Genomic DNA, 15737 nt, shown 5'->3' with positions numbered 1-15737 from the left:
AAAAACTTGACAAAATTTTCTATAGAAATAAAATGTTGACAAAATTTTCTATAGCAATACAATTTTGACAAAAATTTCTATAGAAATAAAATGTTGACAAAATTTTGTATAGAAATGAAATTTTGACAAAATTTTGTATAGAAATAAAATGTTGACAAAATTTTCTACAGAAATAAATTTTTTACAAAATTTTCTATAGAAATAAAATTTGACAAACATTTCTATAGAAATAAACTTTTGATAAAACTTTCTATAGAAATGAAATTTTAACAAAACTTTCTATAGTAATAAAATTTGACAAAATTTTCTATGGAAATAAAGTTTTGGTAGATTACAAAATTTTCTATAGAAATAAAATTTTGACAAAATTTTCTATGGAAATAAAATTTTGACAAACATTTGTATAGAAATAAACTTTTGACAAAACTTTCTATAGAAATGAAATTTTGACAAAACTTTCTATAGTAATAAAATTTGACAAAATTTTCTATGGAAAAGTTTTGGTAGATTGTTTTTGGCGATATGTACCAATTTTTGTGTAATAAGTCATCGGCTATATATAACTAAAGACCGATATGGACCAATTTTTACATGGCTGTTAGAGGCCATATATTGACAAAATGTACCAAATTTCAACCGTATCGGATGACTTTTGCTCCTCCAAGAGGTTCCGGACGTCAAATCTGGGGACGGTTTATATGGGACCTATATATAATTATGGACCGATATGGACCAATTTTTGCATGGTTGTTAGAGACCATATACTAACACCATGTACCAAATTTCAACTGGATCGGATGAATTTTGCTCTTCCAAGAGGCTCCGGAGGTCAAATCTGGGGATCGGTTTATATGGAGGCTATATATAATTATGAACCGATATGGACCAATTTTTGCATTGTTATTAGAGGCCGTAAACTAACATCAGGTACCAAATTTCAACCGGATCGGATGAATTTTGCCCCTCCAAGAGGCTCCGGAGGTCAAATCTGGGGATCGGTTTATATGGGGGCTATATATAATTATGGACCGATATGGACCAATTTTTGCATGGTTGTTAAACACCGTATACTAAGACCACGTACTAAATTTCAACCGGATCGGATGAATTTTGCTCCTCCAAGAGGCTCCGGTGGTCAAATCTGGGGATCGGTTTATATGGGAGCTATATATAATTATGGACCGATATGGACCAATTTTTGCATGGTTGTTAGAGGCCGTATACTAACATCAGGTACCAAATTTCAACCGGATCGGATGAATTTTGCCCCTCCAAAAGTCTCCGGAGGTCAAATCTAGGGATCGGTTTATATGGGGGCTATATATATTTATGGACCGATATGGACCAATTTTTGCATGGTTGTTAGAGACCGTATACTAAGACCACGTACCAAATTTCAACCGGATCGGATGAATTTTTCTGCTCCGGGAGGCTCCCCAAGCCAAATTTGGGGATCGGTTTATATGGGGGCTATACGTAAACGTGGTCCGATATGGCCCATTTTCAATACCGTCCGACCTACATCAATAACAACTACTTGTGCCAAGTTTCAAGTCGATAGCTTGTTTCGTTCGGAAGTTAGCGTGATTTCCACAGACGGACGGACAGCCGGACAGACGGACGGACGGACGGACGGACATGCTTAGATCGACTCAGAATTTCACCACGACCCAGAATATATATACTTTATGGGGTCTTAGAGCAATATTTCGATGTGTTACAAACGGAATGACAAAGTTAATATACCCCCATCCTATGGTGGAGGGTATAATAATATACCCCCATCCTATGGTGGAGGGTATAATAATCTTCTATTTTCTAGTGTCTTCATACCGATAAGTCGACATCGGTCCGAATATGACGGTTCAGGATCTGTGAAAGATATTGAACTCAGGGAAAATTTAATAAACCTCTTCTGAATGCGTTCAATACGAGTAACATGGCACATATAAAAGGGATTCCAAATCACACTGGCATATTCTAATATAGATCTAACCAATGACATGTATATATTTCTAGCAGTATAGGGATCTAAAAAGTCCTTACAATGCCTTTTAACAAAAGCTAGCATTGCATATGCCTTTGGCACAATGAAGTCAATATGACCCACAAATGTAAATTTAGAATCAAATATTACTCCCAAATCCTTCACATTATCAACATCTTGAATACAAAAGGAATCTATAAAATAATTTGTAGAAATCCTAATCCTGGCCTTGCTAAATGTGACCTTAAAACATTTAGCTACATTAATATCAAGTCTATTCTCTACACACCAATTCACAATATTATCTAAGTCATTCTGTAGTCTAGAAAAGTCAGCATAAGATTCAACCCGTGAAAAAATTTTCAAATCATCAGCATAAAGTAGTATATTCGCCCACGCAACACATTCAGATATATCATTAATAAACAATATAAAAAACAGAGGTCCTAAAACACTCCCTTGTGGAATACCGGATGTGGCCCTATATACATCAGACACATAATTTTCTATTCGTACATAACAAAGTCTATTACACAAATAAGAAGAAACCCATCTCAAAAAATTAGAATGAAAACCTAAACAAGCTAACTTTTGTGATCTATTAAAAATATGTAGAAGTGGTAGTAATAGGGAAGAGGAAATTTTTTTTATAAAAAATGAACTCAACCCATCACTATCAATACGATTAGTTGACTTTAACTTTTCAATACCTGCGAGAACATCACAAGTCTGAAGTTCCATATAACCTAAATTCAAATAAGAGTTATCATAAATTCTAACGGAACCTGTAAAACTACTATCACTGACAAAATTAGTCCTAAAATAATCAGCAAAGATGTTGGCAGTTTCTTGCAAAGAATTCGAGGACTTATCACCGAAATACATCTTAGAAGGGTAATCTGAATGCTTTCTTTTAGAATTAATAAAAGTCCAAAATGTCTTGGGATTATCTTTAATATTTGACTCTAAACCCAACATGTATTGTCTATACAAAAACTTATTCAAAAAGTTGAACTCCTTTGAATATCTAACATAGAGAGATTTATGAAAACTATCATTCGTGGACCTAAATAATTTATGGTGCTTATTTCTCAGATTTTTCAACTTTTTCAATCCACGCGTATACCACGGTAAATTATGTATCCGCGGCTGAGGAATATTCGCACTACAAATATTAAAAATAGATCTCAAAAATTTGTCGTAGCAATCTATTACATTACTGTCATTAAACAATTGTTTCCAATTATGCTATGTTCCCACCGACTCGTTTTCCTCATTCGTTTTTCCAAAACATTTCACCGTTCACACCGGTTTGAGATGTTTTAGTTTGACAGTTACCATGGAAACTAGAAATTCACATTTACTCGAAATTCACATATATGCAACCTATGTCAAAATAATTACCGCGAGCGCAAAGGGAAAACATTTTTTATGTTATTTTCACCATGTCCATGTTCTTAAAAGCCTTTGTTTATTCTTTTTTCTATGAAACTTATTTCAATATTTTGACATATATTTTGAATAGGGTAAGTTATTCGGGGTATATTCCAAATTAGGTGGGTTCACATTCTAAAATTGACGTGTTTTGGAGGAAAACTTGTGTTTTGAACTTGTTTTTTAGTATGGCGAAAACGACTCGTTTTGAAGTGCTTATAAAGGGAAAACATTTCAAACCCCAAAACATGCTTGGTGAGAACACCGTATTAATATTACTTATCAAAGCATTAATAACATCGAAATTACACTTATTAAAATCAAAACCACAAATATAAGAGGTGGACTTATGATAGGCATAAAACTCAACAAAAATCTCTAATGGATTATGGTGCATATCGGATCTCGAAAAGGGCTGCATACATTCAAAAATATCATATTTCAAATCATGATCAATAAAAACTAAATCTAAAAACTAAATCTAACTAAAATATAAATCAATCACACCATCAAATCCATCAATATTAACTTTATTTATGAATGAAATAGATCAAAATACATTTGTAAACTTCTAGCGAATAAAATTAATTGTTACTGGAATGAATCTGTCAGCTGAAAGATGAAAAGTTTGAAAATGATAGCAAGGTTAGGTTAGGTTAGGTTATGTGGCAGCCCGATGTATCAGGCTCACTTAGACTATTCAGTCCATTGTGATACCACAGTGGTGAACTTCTCTCTTATCACTGAGTGCTGCCCGATTCCATGTTAAGCTCAATGACAAGGGACCTCCTTTTTATAGCCGAGTCCGAACGGCGTTCCACATTCCAGTGAAACCACTTAGAGAAGCTTTGAAACCCTCAGAAATGTCACCAGCATTACTGAGGTGGGATAATCCACCGCTGAAAAACTTTTTAGTGTTCGGTCGTGGCAGGAATCGAACCCACGACCTTGTGTATGCAAGGCGGGCATGCTAACCATTGCACCACGGTGATAGCAACCTGAATTTCGTTGCAATACATATCATTCATACTGTATGATCTAAAGTTCTACACGTATGGACAACCTCAAAATATAAATAGTTCATGAATTCTAATTGAAATTTACAATAAAAAAAAATATTTGCATTTTATTCATTTAATGAGTTTTCACCACACCTTCCAGATGGTAGCGATTGAACAATACTAAAGTCGGATAAACATACGACTGTGTTTTGTTTTTGTTTACATCCTTAACCATATTGCTATAGCGAGAGTCCCCATCGTCATTTTTATAATCGTTTTTGGTTATGCATCGTTATTCCGTTACAAAAATGTTGTGAGAACAACAACAATTACAACAACACTTGAAGCCAAACGAAAGAAATATATTTCTAATTGCTTTAGTACCACGTATCACAAATTTCTACCACGCTCTCTCACTCTCACTCTCGCTATCTAATTTATAAGCATACAAAAATGAACATGACCACAAACACACACATATATATAGTCACACTCATTCGCGTCCTAGAACTTAATGCAATGGCGTATTGCATTCGTATTTGCTCTTAAGTAAATTTTAATTGCACTGTTTGTTGTCTACTGCCATTTTGTTCCCATTAGATGGTTTTCAGTGAAACCAAATGTGAGCATAATGGAACAATAAATAATAGAGGACAGTGGGATAGTGAATATAAAACTGCAATAACTATGGATTCAAAACTAATTTGATTAGAGAGAATATTTGGCCTTATGTAAAGTTTTTTTTTTTCAATTCAATTCAATTCAATTCAATTCAATTTATTTCCATCTTTTTGTTTATTATTATTGCTTGCTTTATTACTTTACTCGGCTAGAATTAGCGTTGAGATTTTTTTTAAAGAAAGTTCCCCAAATTCGTCATAATAACGAACAAGTTTCATTATATCAATGAATTTGTTTCATTGGCTCAATTTTAATGACATATTTTGTTAATATAACTATAGTTTTTTTCTACCATTGTGGTCTACCAATATATAAATCCTTTTAAAATTGTTTTGAATAATTTTTACTAATGGTCCTGGATATATTCACCCATTTCTACATACACTTTTAATTAAAGAATATTTTTGAAAAAAACTTTCTAATATCCAATTTTTTCCACCATGCTCATTTTAGATTCAAAACTTGCTACCGCTTATTAACAATGAAACAATCATAACTTAGTTAGCATCCGTCTCACAGAGGAGGGCGAACTCAAGGTAACCAACATACCCAACTCAACTCTACTGCATTTCCTCTCTAGTGCAGTGAGTGATGGCCGCCGCATAGCCAAAAGAGCCGCAAAACTAAAACCCAAACTGAAAAAGGCCATAGTCACTGCAATGACGGTGGTTTGCTCATTAAAAAATGATTGTTCTATGTGGGTTTTCATTTCAAATAGGAACACCTTTCCGTATCCACATTTTCTGCGTAAAAGTGTGGTTGTGTAAGAGTGCGATGCTGATGATGATGATGCTGTGGTGATGATGCTGGTTTTCTATTTTCCAACAAAAGGTGTAACCCTTTTCACTTTTACTAGGGCATAACACCATTAGCATTAGGATCGTGTGAATGCACAGACGAAAAAAGATTGTGCGAGAGTAAAATGATTTCATAGGAAGATTTAATGCGGGACTATATGGCGGATGACCCATCAAATCGATGTTTTGGGTAATCAAAAATGCAGTTCTATAGAGCCAAATTTTAACAAAATTTTCAATAGAAATAAAATTTTGACAACATTTTCCATAGAAATAAAATTTTGACAAAATTTTCCATAGAGATAAAATTTTGACAAAATTTTCTATAGAGATAAAATTTTGACAAAATTTTCTATAGAGATAAAATTTTGACAAAATTTTCTATAGAGATAAAATTTTGACAAAATTTACTATAGAGATAAAATTTTGACAAAATTTTCTATAGAGATAAAATTTTGACAAAATTTTCTATAGAGATAAAATTTTAACAAAATTTTCTATAGAGATAAAATTTTGACAAAATTTTCTATAGAGATAAAATTTTAACAAAATTTTCTATAGAGATAAAATTTTAACAAAATTTTCTATAGAGCTAAAATTTTCTATAGAGATAAAATTTTGACAAAATTTTCTATAGAGATAAAATTGTGACAAAAATTTTTATAGAGATAACATTTTGACACAATTTTCTATAGAGATCAAATTTTTACAAAATTTTCTATAGACATAAAATTTTGACAAAATTTTCTATAGAGATAAAATTTTGATAAAATTTTCTATAGAGATACAATTTTGAGAAAATTTTCTATAGAGATACAATTTTGAGAAAATTTTCTATAGAGATAAAGTTTTAACAAAATTTTCTATAGAGATTAGATTTTCACAAAGTTTTCTATAGAGATAAAATTTTGACAAAATTTTCTATAGAGATAAAATTTTGACAAAATTTTCTATAGAGGTAAAATTTTGACAAAATTTTCCATAGAAATAAAATTTTGACAAAATTTTCTATAGAGTTAAAATTTTGACAAAATTTTCTATAGAAATAAAATTTTGACAAAATTTTCTATAGAGATAACATTTTGACACAATTTTCTATAGAGATGAAATTTTGACAAAATTTTCTATATAGATAAAATTTTGACAAAATTTTCTATAGAGGTAAAATTTTGACAAAATTTTCCATAGAAATAAAATTTTGACAAAATTTTCTATAGAGATAAAATTTTGACAAAATTTTCTATAGAGATAAAATTGTGACAAAAATTTTTATAGAGATAACATTTTGACACAATTTTCTATAGAGATCAAATTTTTACAAAATTTTCTATAGAGATACAATTTTGACAAAAATTTCTATAGAGATAAAATTTTGACAAGATTTTCCATAGAGATAAAATTTTGACAAAATTTTCTATAGAGATAAAATTTTGATAAAATTTTCTATAGAGATACAATTTTGAGAAAATTTTCTATAGAGATACAATTTTGAGAAAATTTTCTATAGAGATAAAATTTTAACAAAATTTTCTATAGAGATAGGATTTTCACAAAGTTTTCTATAGAGATAAAATTTTGACAAAATTTTCTATAGAGATAAAATTTTGACAAAATTTTCTATAGAGATAAAATATTGACAACATTTTCAATAGAGATAAAATTTTAACAAAATTTTCTATAGAGATAGGATTTTCACAAAGTTTTCTATAGAGATAAAATGTTGACAAAATTTTTTATAGAGATAAAATTTTGACAAAATTTTCTATAGAGATAAAATTTTGACAAAATTTTCTAGAGAGATAAAATTTTGACAAAATTTTCTAGAGAAATAAAATTTTGACAAAATTTTCTAGAGAGATAAAGTTTTGACAAAATTTTCTATAGAGATAAAATTTTGAAAAAATATTCTATAGAGATAAAATTTTGACAAAATTTTCTATAGAGATAAAATTTTGACAAAATTTTCTATAGAGATAAAATTTTGACAAAATTTTCTATAGAGATACAATTTTGACAAAATTTTCTATAGAGATAAAATTTTGACAAAAATTTTTATAGAGATAAAATATTGACAACATTTTCAATAGAGATAAAATTTTAACAAAATTTTCTATAGAGATAGGATTTTCACAAAGTTTTCTATAGAGATAAAATTTTGACAAAATTTTCTATAGAGATAAAATTTTGACAAAATTTTCTATAGAGATAAAATATTGACAACATTTTCAATAGAGATAAAATTTTAACAAAATTTTCTATAGAGATAAAATTTTGACAAAGTTTTCTATAGTGATAAAATTTTGACAAAATTTTCCATAGAGATAAAATTTTGACAAAATTTTGTATAGAGATAAAATTTTGACAAAATTTTCTATAGAGATAAAATTTTGACAAAATTTTCTATAGAGATAAAATTTTGACAAAATTTTCTATAGAGATAAAATTTTGACAAAATTTTCTAGAGAGATAAAATTTTGACAAAATTTTCTAAAGAGATAAAATTTTGACAAAATTTTCTAGAGAGATAAAATTTTGACAAAATTTTCTATAGAGATAAAATTTTGACAAAATTTTCTATAGAGATAAAATTTTTACAAAATTTTTAATAGAGACAAAATTTTCTATAGAGATAAGATTTTCACAAAGTTTTCTATAGAGATAAAATTTTGACAAAATTTTCTATAGAGATAAAATATTGACAACATTTTCAATAGAGATAAAATTTTAACAAAATTTTCTATAGAGATAAAATTTTGACAAAGTTTTCTATAGAGATAAAATTTTGACAAAATTTTGTATAGAGATAAAATTTTGACAAAATTTTGTATAGACATAAAATTTTGACAAAATTTTCTATAGAGATAAAATTTTGACAAAATTTTCTATAGAGATAAAATTTTGACAAAATTTTCTATAGAGATAAAATTTTGACAAAATTTTCTATAGAGATAAAATTTTGACAAAATTTTCTATAGAGATAAAATTTTCACAAAAATTTTTTATAGAGATAAAATTTTGACAAAATTTTCTATAGAGATAAAATTTTGACAAAATTTTCTATAGAGATAAAATTTTGACAAAATTTTCTATAGAGATAAAATTTTAACAAAATTTTCTATAGAGATAAAATTTTGACAAAGTTTTCTATAGTGATAAAATTTTGACAAAATTTTCCATAGAGATAAAATTTTGACAAAATTTTCTATAGAGATAAAATTTTGACAAAATTTTCTATAGAGATAAAATTTTGACAAAATTTTCTATAGAGATAAAATTTTGACAAAATTTTCTATAGAGATAAAATTTTGACAAAATTTTCTATAGAGATAAAATTTTGACAAAATTTTCTGTAGAGATAAAATTTTGACAAAATTTTCTATAGAGATAAAATTTTGACAAAATTTTCTATAGAGATAAAATTTTGACAAAATTTTCTATAGAGATAAAATTTTGACAAAATTTTCTATAGAGATAAAATTTTGACAAAATTTTCTATAGAGATAAAATTTTGACAAAATTTTCTATAGAGATAAAATTTTGACAAAATTTTCTATAGAGATAAAATTTTCACAAAAATTTTCTATAGAGATAAAATTTTGACAAAATTTTCTATAGAGATAAAATTTTGACAAAATTTTCTATAGAGATAAAATTTTGACAAAATTTTCTATAGAGATAAAATTTTAACAAAATTTTCTATAGAGATAAAATTTTGACAAAATTTTCTATAGAGATAAAATTTTCACAAAAATTTTCTATAGAGATAAAATTTTGACAAAATTTTCTATAGAGATAAAATTTTGACAAAATTTTCTATAGAGATAAAATTTTGACAAAATTTTCTATAGAGATAAAATTTTAACAAAATTTTCTATAGAGATAAAATTTTAACAAAATTTTCTATAGAGATAAAATTTTAACAAAATTTTCTATAGAGATAAAATTTTGACAAAAATTTCCATAGAAATAAAATTTTGACAAAATTTTCTATAGAGATAAAATTTTGACAAAATTTTCTATAGAGATAAAATTTTGACAAAATTTTCTATAGAGATAAAATTTTGACAAAATTTTCTATAGAGATAAAATTTTGACAAAATTTTCTATAGAGATAAAATTTTGACAAAATTTTCTGTAGAGATAAAATTTTGACAAAATTTTCTATAGAGATAAAATTTTGACAAAGTTTTCTATAGAGATAAAATTTTGACAAAATGTTCTATAGAGATAAAATTTTGACAAAATTTTCTATAGAGATACAATTTTGACAACATTTTCTATAGAGATAAAATTTTGACAAAATTTTCCATAAATATAAAATTTTGACAAAATTTTCTATAGTGATAAAATTGTGACAAAATTTTCCATAGAGATAAAATTTTGACAAAATTTTTCATAGAGATAAAATTTTGACAAAATTTTCCATAGAGATGACATTTTGACAAAATTTTCTATAGACATAAAATTTTGACAAAATTTTCTGTAGGAAAGAAAATTTTCTATACAAATAAAATTTAAACAAGTAAAATTTTGACAAATATTTCTTTAAAGTCAATATTAAAATAAAATAATAACACCAAAGAAACCTTTAGTTTTCAAAACAACCACAAAAATTTGATCAAACACCGCAAAATAAGATTTTTTTACTTGGTGTTTTTTTGGTAAAATTTTCGTAAAACTGTGGGTAGATTATTTTTGGCTCCAGTGCCAACTGTGCCCACAACCCCAGGCTCGTCTTATTTTTCAGACTAAGCACTCTCATATTTATATCTCCCATACACATTTACTTCCCGATTTTCAGATGTATGTTCAATCGTCGTCGTTGAATTCTGGTGCCAGGTATCAAAAAGCCGTCTTCATCCAACTTCCTTGCAATCTGGGTAATCAGTTTTCATTGTAATTTATTTTATATAAAGTTTTCCGTTTTTCAGTGTAGAATAATATTAACCATATTTTCGTATATGTATGTCATACTAAATCCATCTGTGAGACAAGAGTGTAATGAAAATGTGACTTAAAACGCATTCTCTGAAGAAGGGATGGTTTAAGTGGGAACTTAGTGACGAATGGTTGCATAAATTCAAGTATTTTTCAATTTTTCTAAAGTAATAAGAAATATGTTTGACCAACATAAAGGAAAACGTGATTCAATTTGTGGTGATGGAACTAAAAGTTTGCTAAATAGCAGCCTAATAAGTAAAAGGGTAAAACCTAAGAAATGTACATCCTATAATTGTATGAGGCAGTTAATGAGAATCTAATGGAAATTTCAACATTTTTATAGAAAATTTTGTCAAAATTTTATTTTTTAGAAAATTTTATTTCATATTTGTTGTTTTGATCTCAGCTTAAAAACCATTGCGTTGACTAAACTACAAGAATAGCTTAACCAACAGAGTAAAAGTAGAGGATGCTGATGAGGAATGTGGTAATTCCGAAACGTGCGTCCATACAACCATCTTGCAGTCTATAGGGCTTTGGCCAAATAAATTTGACAAACATTCTTTTCCAACAGAGGAAAAGAATGTTTGTCAAATTTATTTGGCCAAAGCAACTCTTGTAGTTTAGTCAACGCAATGGTTTTTTAAGCTGAGATCAAAACAACAAATATGATTGAAGTACAAACCAACAATAACAAAACAAATAAAATTTTATTTCTATAGAAAATTTTGTCAAAATTTTACTTCTATAGATAATTTTGTCAAAAGTTTATTTCCATAGAAAATGTTGTCAAAATTTTATTTCTATAGACAATTTTGTTAAAACTTTATTTCTGCAGAAAAATTTGTCAAAATTTTATTTCTATAGAAAGTTATCGCAAAATTTTATTTCTATAGAAAATTTTTTAAAATTTTTATTTCTATAGAAAATGTTGTCAAAATTTTATTTCCATAGAATATTTTATCAAAATTTTATTTCCATAGAAAATGTTGTCAAAATTTTATTTCCATAGAAAAGTTGTCAAAATTTTATTTCTTTAGAAAGTTATGGCAAAATTTTATTTCCATAGAACATTTTGTCAAAATTTTATTTCTATAGACAATTTTGTCAAAATTTTATTTCTGGAGAACATTTTGTGAAAATTTTATTTCTGCAGAAAATTCTGTCAAAATTTTATTTCTATAGAAAATTTTGTCAAAATTTCATTTCTATAGAAAATTTTCTCAAATTTTTATTTCTATAGAAAGTTATCGCAAAATTTTATTTCTATAGAAAATTTTGTAAAATTTTTATTTCTATAGAAAATGTTGTCAAAATTTTATTTCCATAGAAAATGTTGTCAAAATTTTATTTCTATAGACAATTTTCTCAAACTTTTATTTCTTTAGAAAGTTATGGCAAAATTTTATTTCCATAGAAAATTTTGTCAAAATTTTATTTCTATAGACATTTTTATCAAAATTTTATTTTTATAGACAATTTTCTCAAAATTTTATTTTTTTATAAAGTTATCGCAAAATTTTATTTCTTAGAAAGTTATGGCAAAATTTTATTTCCACAGAAAATTTTGTCAAAATTTCATTTCTATAAAAAATTTTGTCATAGAAATTTTTCCATAGAAATTTTTATCAAAATTTTATTTTTATAGACAATTTTCTCAAAATTTTATTTCTATAGAAAGTTATCGCAAAATTTTATTTCTGTAGAAAATTTTGTAAAATTGTTATTTCTATAGAAAATGTTGTCAAAATTTTATTTCCATAGAATATTTTATCAACATTTTATTTCCATAGAAAATGTTGTCAAAATTTTATTTCCATAGAAAATGTTGTCAAAATTTTATTTCTTTAGAAAGTTAAGGCAAAATTTTATTTCTTTAGAAAGTTATGGCAAAATTTTATTTCCATAGAAAATTTTATTTTATTTTTTATTTCTATAGACAATTTTGTCAAAATTTTATTTCTGCAGAAAATTCTGTCAAAATTTTATTTCCATAGAAAATGTTGTCAAAATTTTATTTCCATAGAAAAGTTGTCAAATTTTATTTCTTTAGAAAGTTATGGCAAAATTTTATTTCCATAGAACATTCTGTCAAAATTTTATTTCTATAGACAATTTTGTCAAAATTTTATTTCTGGAGAACATTATGTGAAAATTTTATTTCTGCAGAAAATTCTGTCAAAATTTTATTTCTATAGAAAGTTATCGCAAAATTTTATTTCTATAGAAAATTTTGTAAAATTTTTATTTCTATAGAAAATGTTGTCAAAATTTTATTTCCATAGAAAATGTTGTCATAATTTTATTTCTATAGACAATTTTGTCAAACTTTTATTTCTTTAGAAAGTTATGGCAAAATTTTATTTCCATAGAATATTTTGTCAAAATTTTATTTCTATAGACAATTTTGTCAAAATTTTATTTCTATAGACATTTTTATCAAAATTTTATTTTTATAGACAATTTTCTCAAAATTTTATTTCTATAGAAAGTTATCGCAAAATTTTATTTCTTTAGAAAGTTATGGCAAAATTTTATTTCTGTAGAAAATTTTGTAAAATTGTTATTTCTATAGAAAATGTTGTCAAAATTTTATTTCCATAGAATATTTTATCAACATTTTATTTCCATAGAAAATGTTGTCAAAATTTTATTTCCATAGAAAATGTCAAAATTTTATTTCTCTAGAAAGTTAAGGCAAAATTTTATTTCTTTACAAAGTTATGGCAAAATTTTATTTCCATAGAAAATTTTATTTTATTTTTTATTTCTATAGACAATTTTGCCAAAATTTTATTTCTGCAGAAAATTTTGTCAAAATTTCATTTCTATAGAATATTTTGTCAAAATTTCATTTCCATAGTAAATTTTGTCAAAATTTCATTTCTATAGAAAATTTTGTCAAAATTTTATATATGTAAAAATTTTTATCAAAATTTTATTTTTATAGACAATTTTCTCAAAATTTTATTTCTATAGAAAGTTATTGCAAAATTTAATTTCTATAAACATTTTGTAAAATTTTTATTTCTATAGAAAATGTTGTCAAAATTTTATTTCCATTGAAAATTTTGTCAAAATTTTATTTCTATAGACAATTTTGTCAAAATTTTATTTCTGCAGAACAGTTTGTCAAAATTTTAATTCTGCAGAAAATTCTGTCAACATTTGATTTCTATAGAAATTTTCATTTATATAGAAAATTTTGTCAAAATTTTATTTCTATAGAAAATTTTGTCAAAATTTCATTTGTATAGAAAATTTTGTCAAAATTTTATTTCTATAGAAATTTTTATCAAAATTTTATTTTTATAGACAATTTTCTCAAAATTTTATTTCTATAGAAAGTTATCGCAAAATTTTATTTCTATAGAAAATTTTGTGTTTCAACCACTTCACGTTGGAGGATGAGCTCCAGTATTGTGGTAATGCACCATCATAGTTAGATGGTGGTTCAAATTAAATATCAGTTAACCCTCTGCATGTGCTCGTGGTACTTCGCTTTGCTTTTTTTTTTGACAAGGTTAGATTCATTTGCGTGGGTTAGTTTGAAGGATACTTACGTTTTTTGCATTTCTTTTCCATAGTTCTGGTCTGCTGACAGCTGGCATCACCCTTTTTCAAACTCAATGTCCGAGAGCGAGTATTAGTTTTGGCATCACATTCACTCCAAACACTTTTTGAATACCGGCAGGTAGCTGGAAAAAAATCCAAAACAATAAGGAATTTATTTAATGGGAAATGAAAAATAAAATTGAATTCTTGAAACTTTAAATCAGAAATAAATAATTTAACAACATACATACATATTACATATTTTAGAAGTATATACAGTGCACTCGCGGTAACGTGAACTAATTAAAACCAAGAGAGTTCACGTTAGCGAGCTTCAGCGAATTTCAGAACAAAACATTGCCATATTCGGGAGTTTTACACACTCTAGCGTGATAATCTTTTGTTTTTTTTTGTTATTAGTAATATTAAAAACTTAATTTAATTTCATGAAAATATTAAAAAAAGAAGAGATCGGAAAAATTTCAGTGGGTATATAGTTATAAAACAATTTAAATTAATAATTAAAATTCACGAAAAAAACCAAACTAGATCATTAAAAAATTTCGTAACTGTATTTGAAATTGTATTTGACATTGTGAATCTGCGTTTAACGTCAAATTTCATGTTTTTCAGCGCAGTAGTTAGTGTAAGAAAAAGCGTGTTCACGTTATGCGGAGTTCACCTTACCAAGAGTACACTGTACATACATATAGAAGTATTTTTACAAAAATTTCTATAGAAATAAAATTTTGACAAAATTTTCTGTGGAAATAAAATTTTGACAAAATTCTCTATAGAAATAAAATTTTGACAAAATTTTCTGTGGAAATAAAATTTTGACAAAAATTTCTATAGAAATAAAATTTTGACAAACTTTTCTATAGAAATAAAATTTTGACAAATTTTCTATAGAAATAAAATTTTGACAAATTTGCTATAGAAATAAAATTTTGACAAAATTTTCTATAGAAATACAATTTTGACAAAATTTTCTATAGAAATAAAATTTTGCCAAAATTTTCTATAGAAATAAAATTTTGACAAAATTTTCTGTAGAAATAAAATTTTAACAAAATTTTCTATAAAAATTTTGAGAAAATATTCTGTAAAATTTTTGACAATATTTTCTATAGAGATACAATTTTGTCAAAATTTTCAATAGAAATAAAATTTTGACAAAATTTTCTACAGAGATAAAATTTTGACAAATTTTTAATAGAGATAACATTTTGACAACATTTTCTATAGAGATAAAATTTTGACAAAAATTTTCTGTAGGAAATAAATTTTTAACAAAATTTTCTATAGAAATAAAATTTTGAAAAAATTTTCTATGGAAAT

The 15737-nt window shown here is 25.9% G+C and overlaps 1 protein-coding gene across 1 annotated transcript in view; it reads right to left on the bottom strand.

Annotated features, from left to right (window-relative positions):
* The window catches only part of LOC142236924 (uncharacterized), a 329520-nt gene that overhangs the window by 13677 nt on the left and 300106 nt on the right, over positions 1-15737 (bottom strand). The window contains exon 5 of the mRNA XM_075308213.1: positions 14405-14539. Coding sequence (XP_075164328.1) covers positions 14405-14539 — 135 coding nt within the window. The remainder of the gene's footprint in view (positions 1-14404; positions 14540-15737) is intronic.

Source organism: Haematobia irritans, chromosome 4 (genome assembly GCF_050003625.1).
Source record: "Haematobia irritans isolate KBUSLIRL chromosome 4, ASM5000362v1, whole genome shotgun sequence".
In the NCBI taxonomy this organism is placed as follows: Eukaryota; Metazoa; Arthropoda; class Insecta; order Diptera; family Muscidae; genus Haematobia; species Haematobia irritans.
This window is presented reverse-complemented; position numbering and strand designations above follow the sequence as displayed.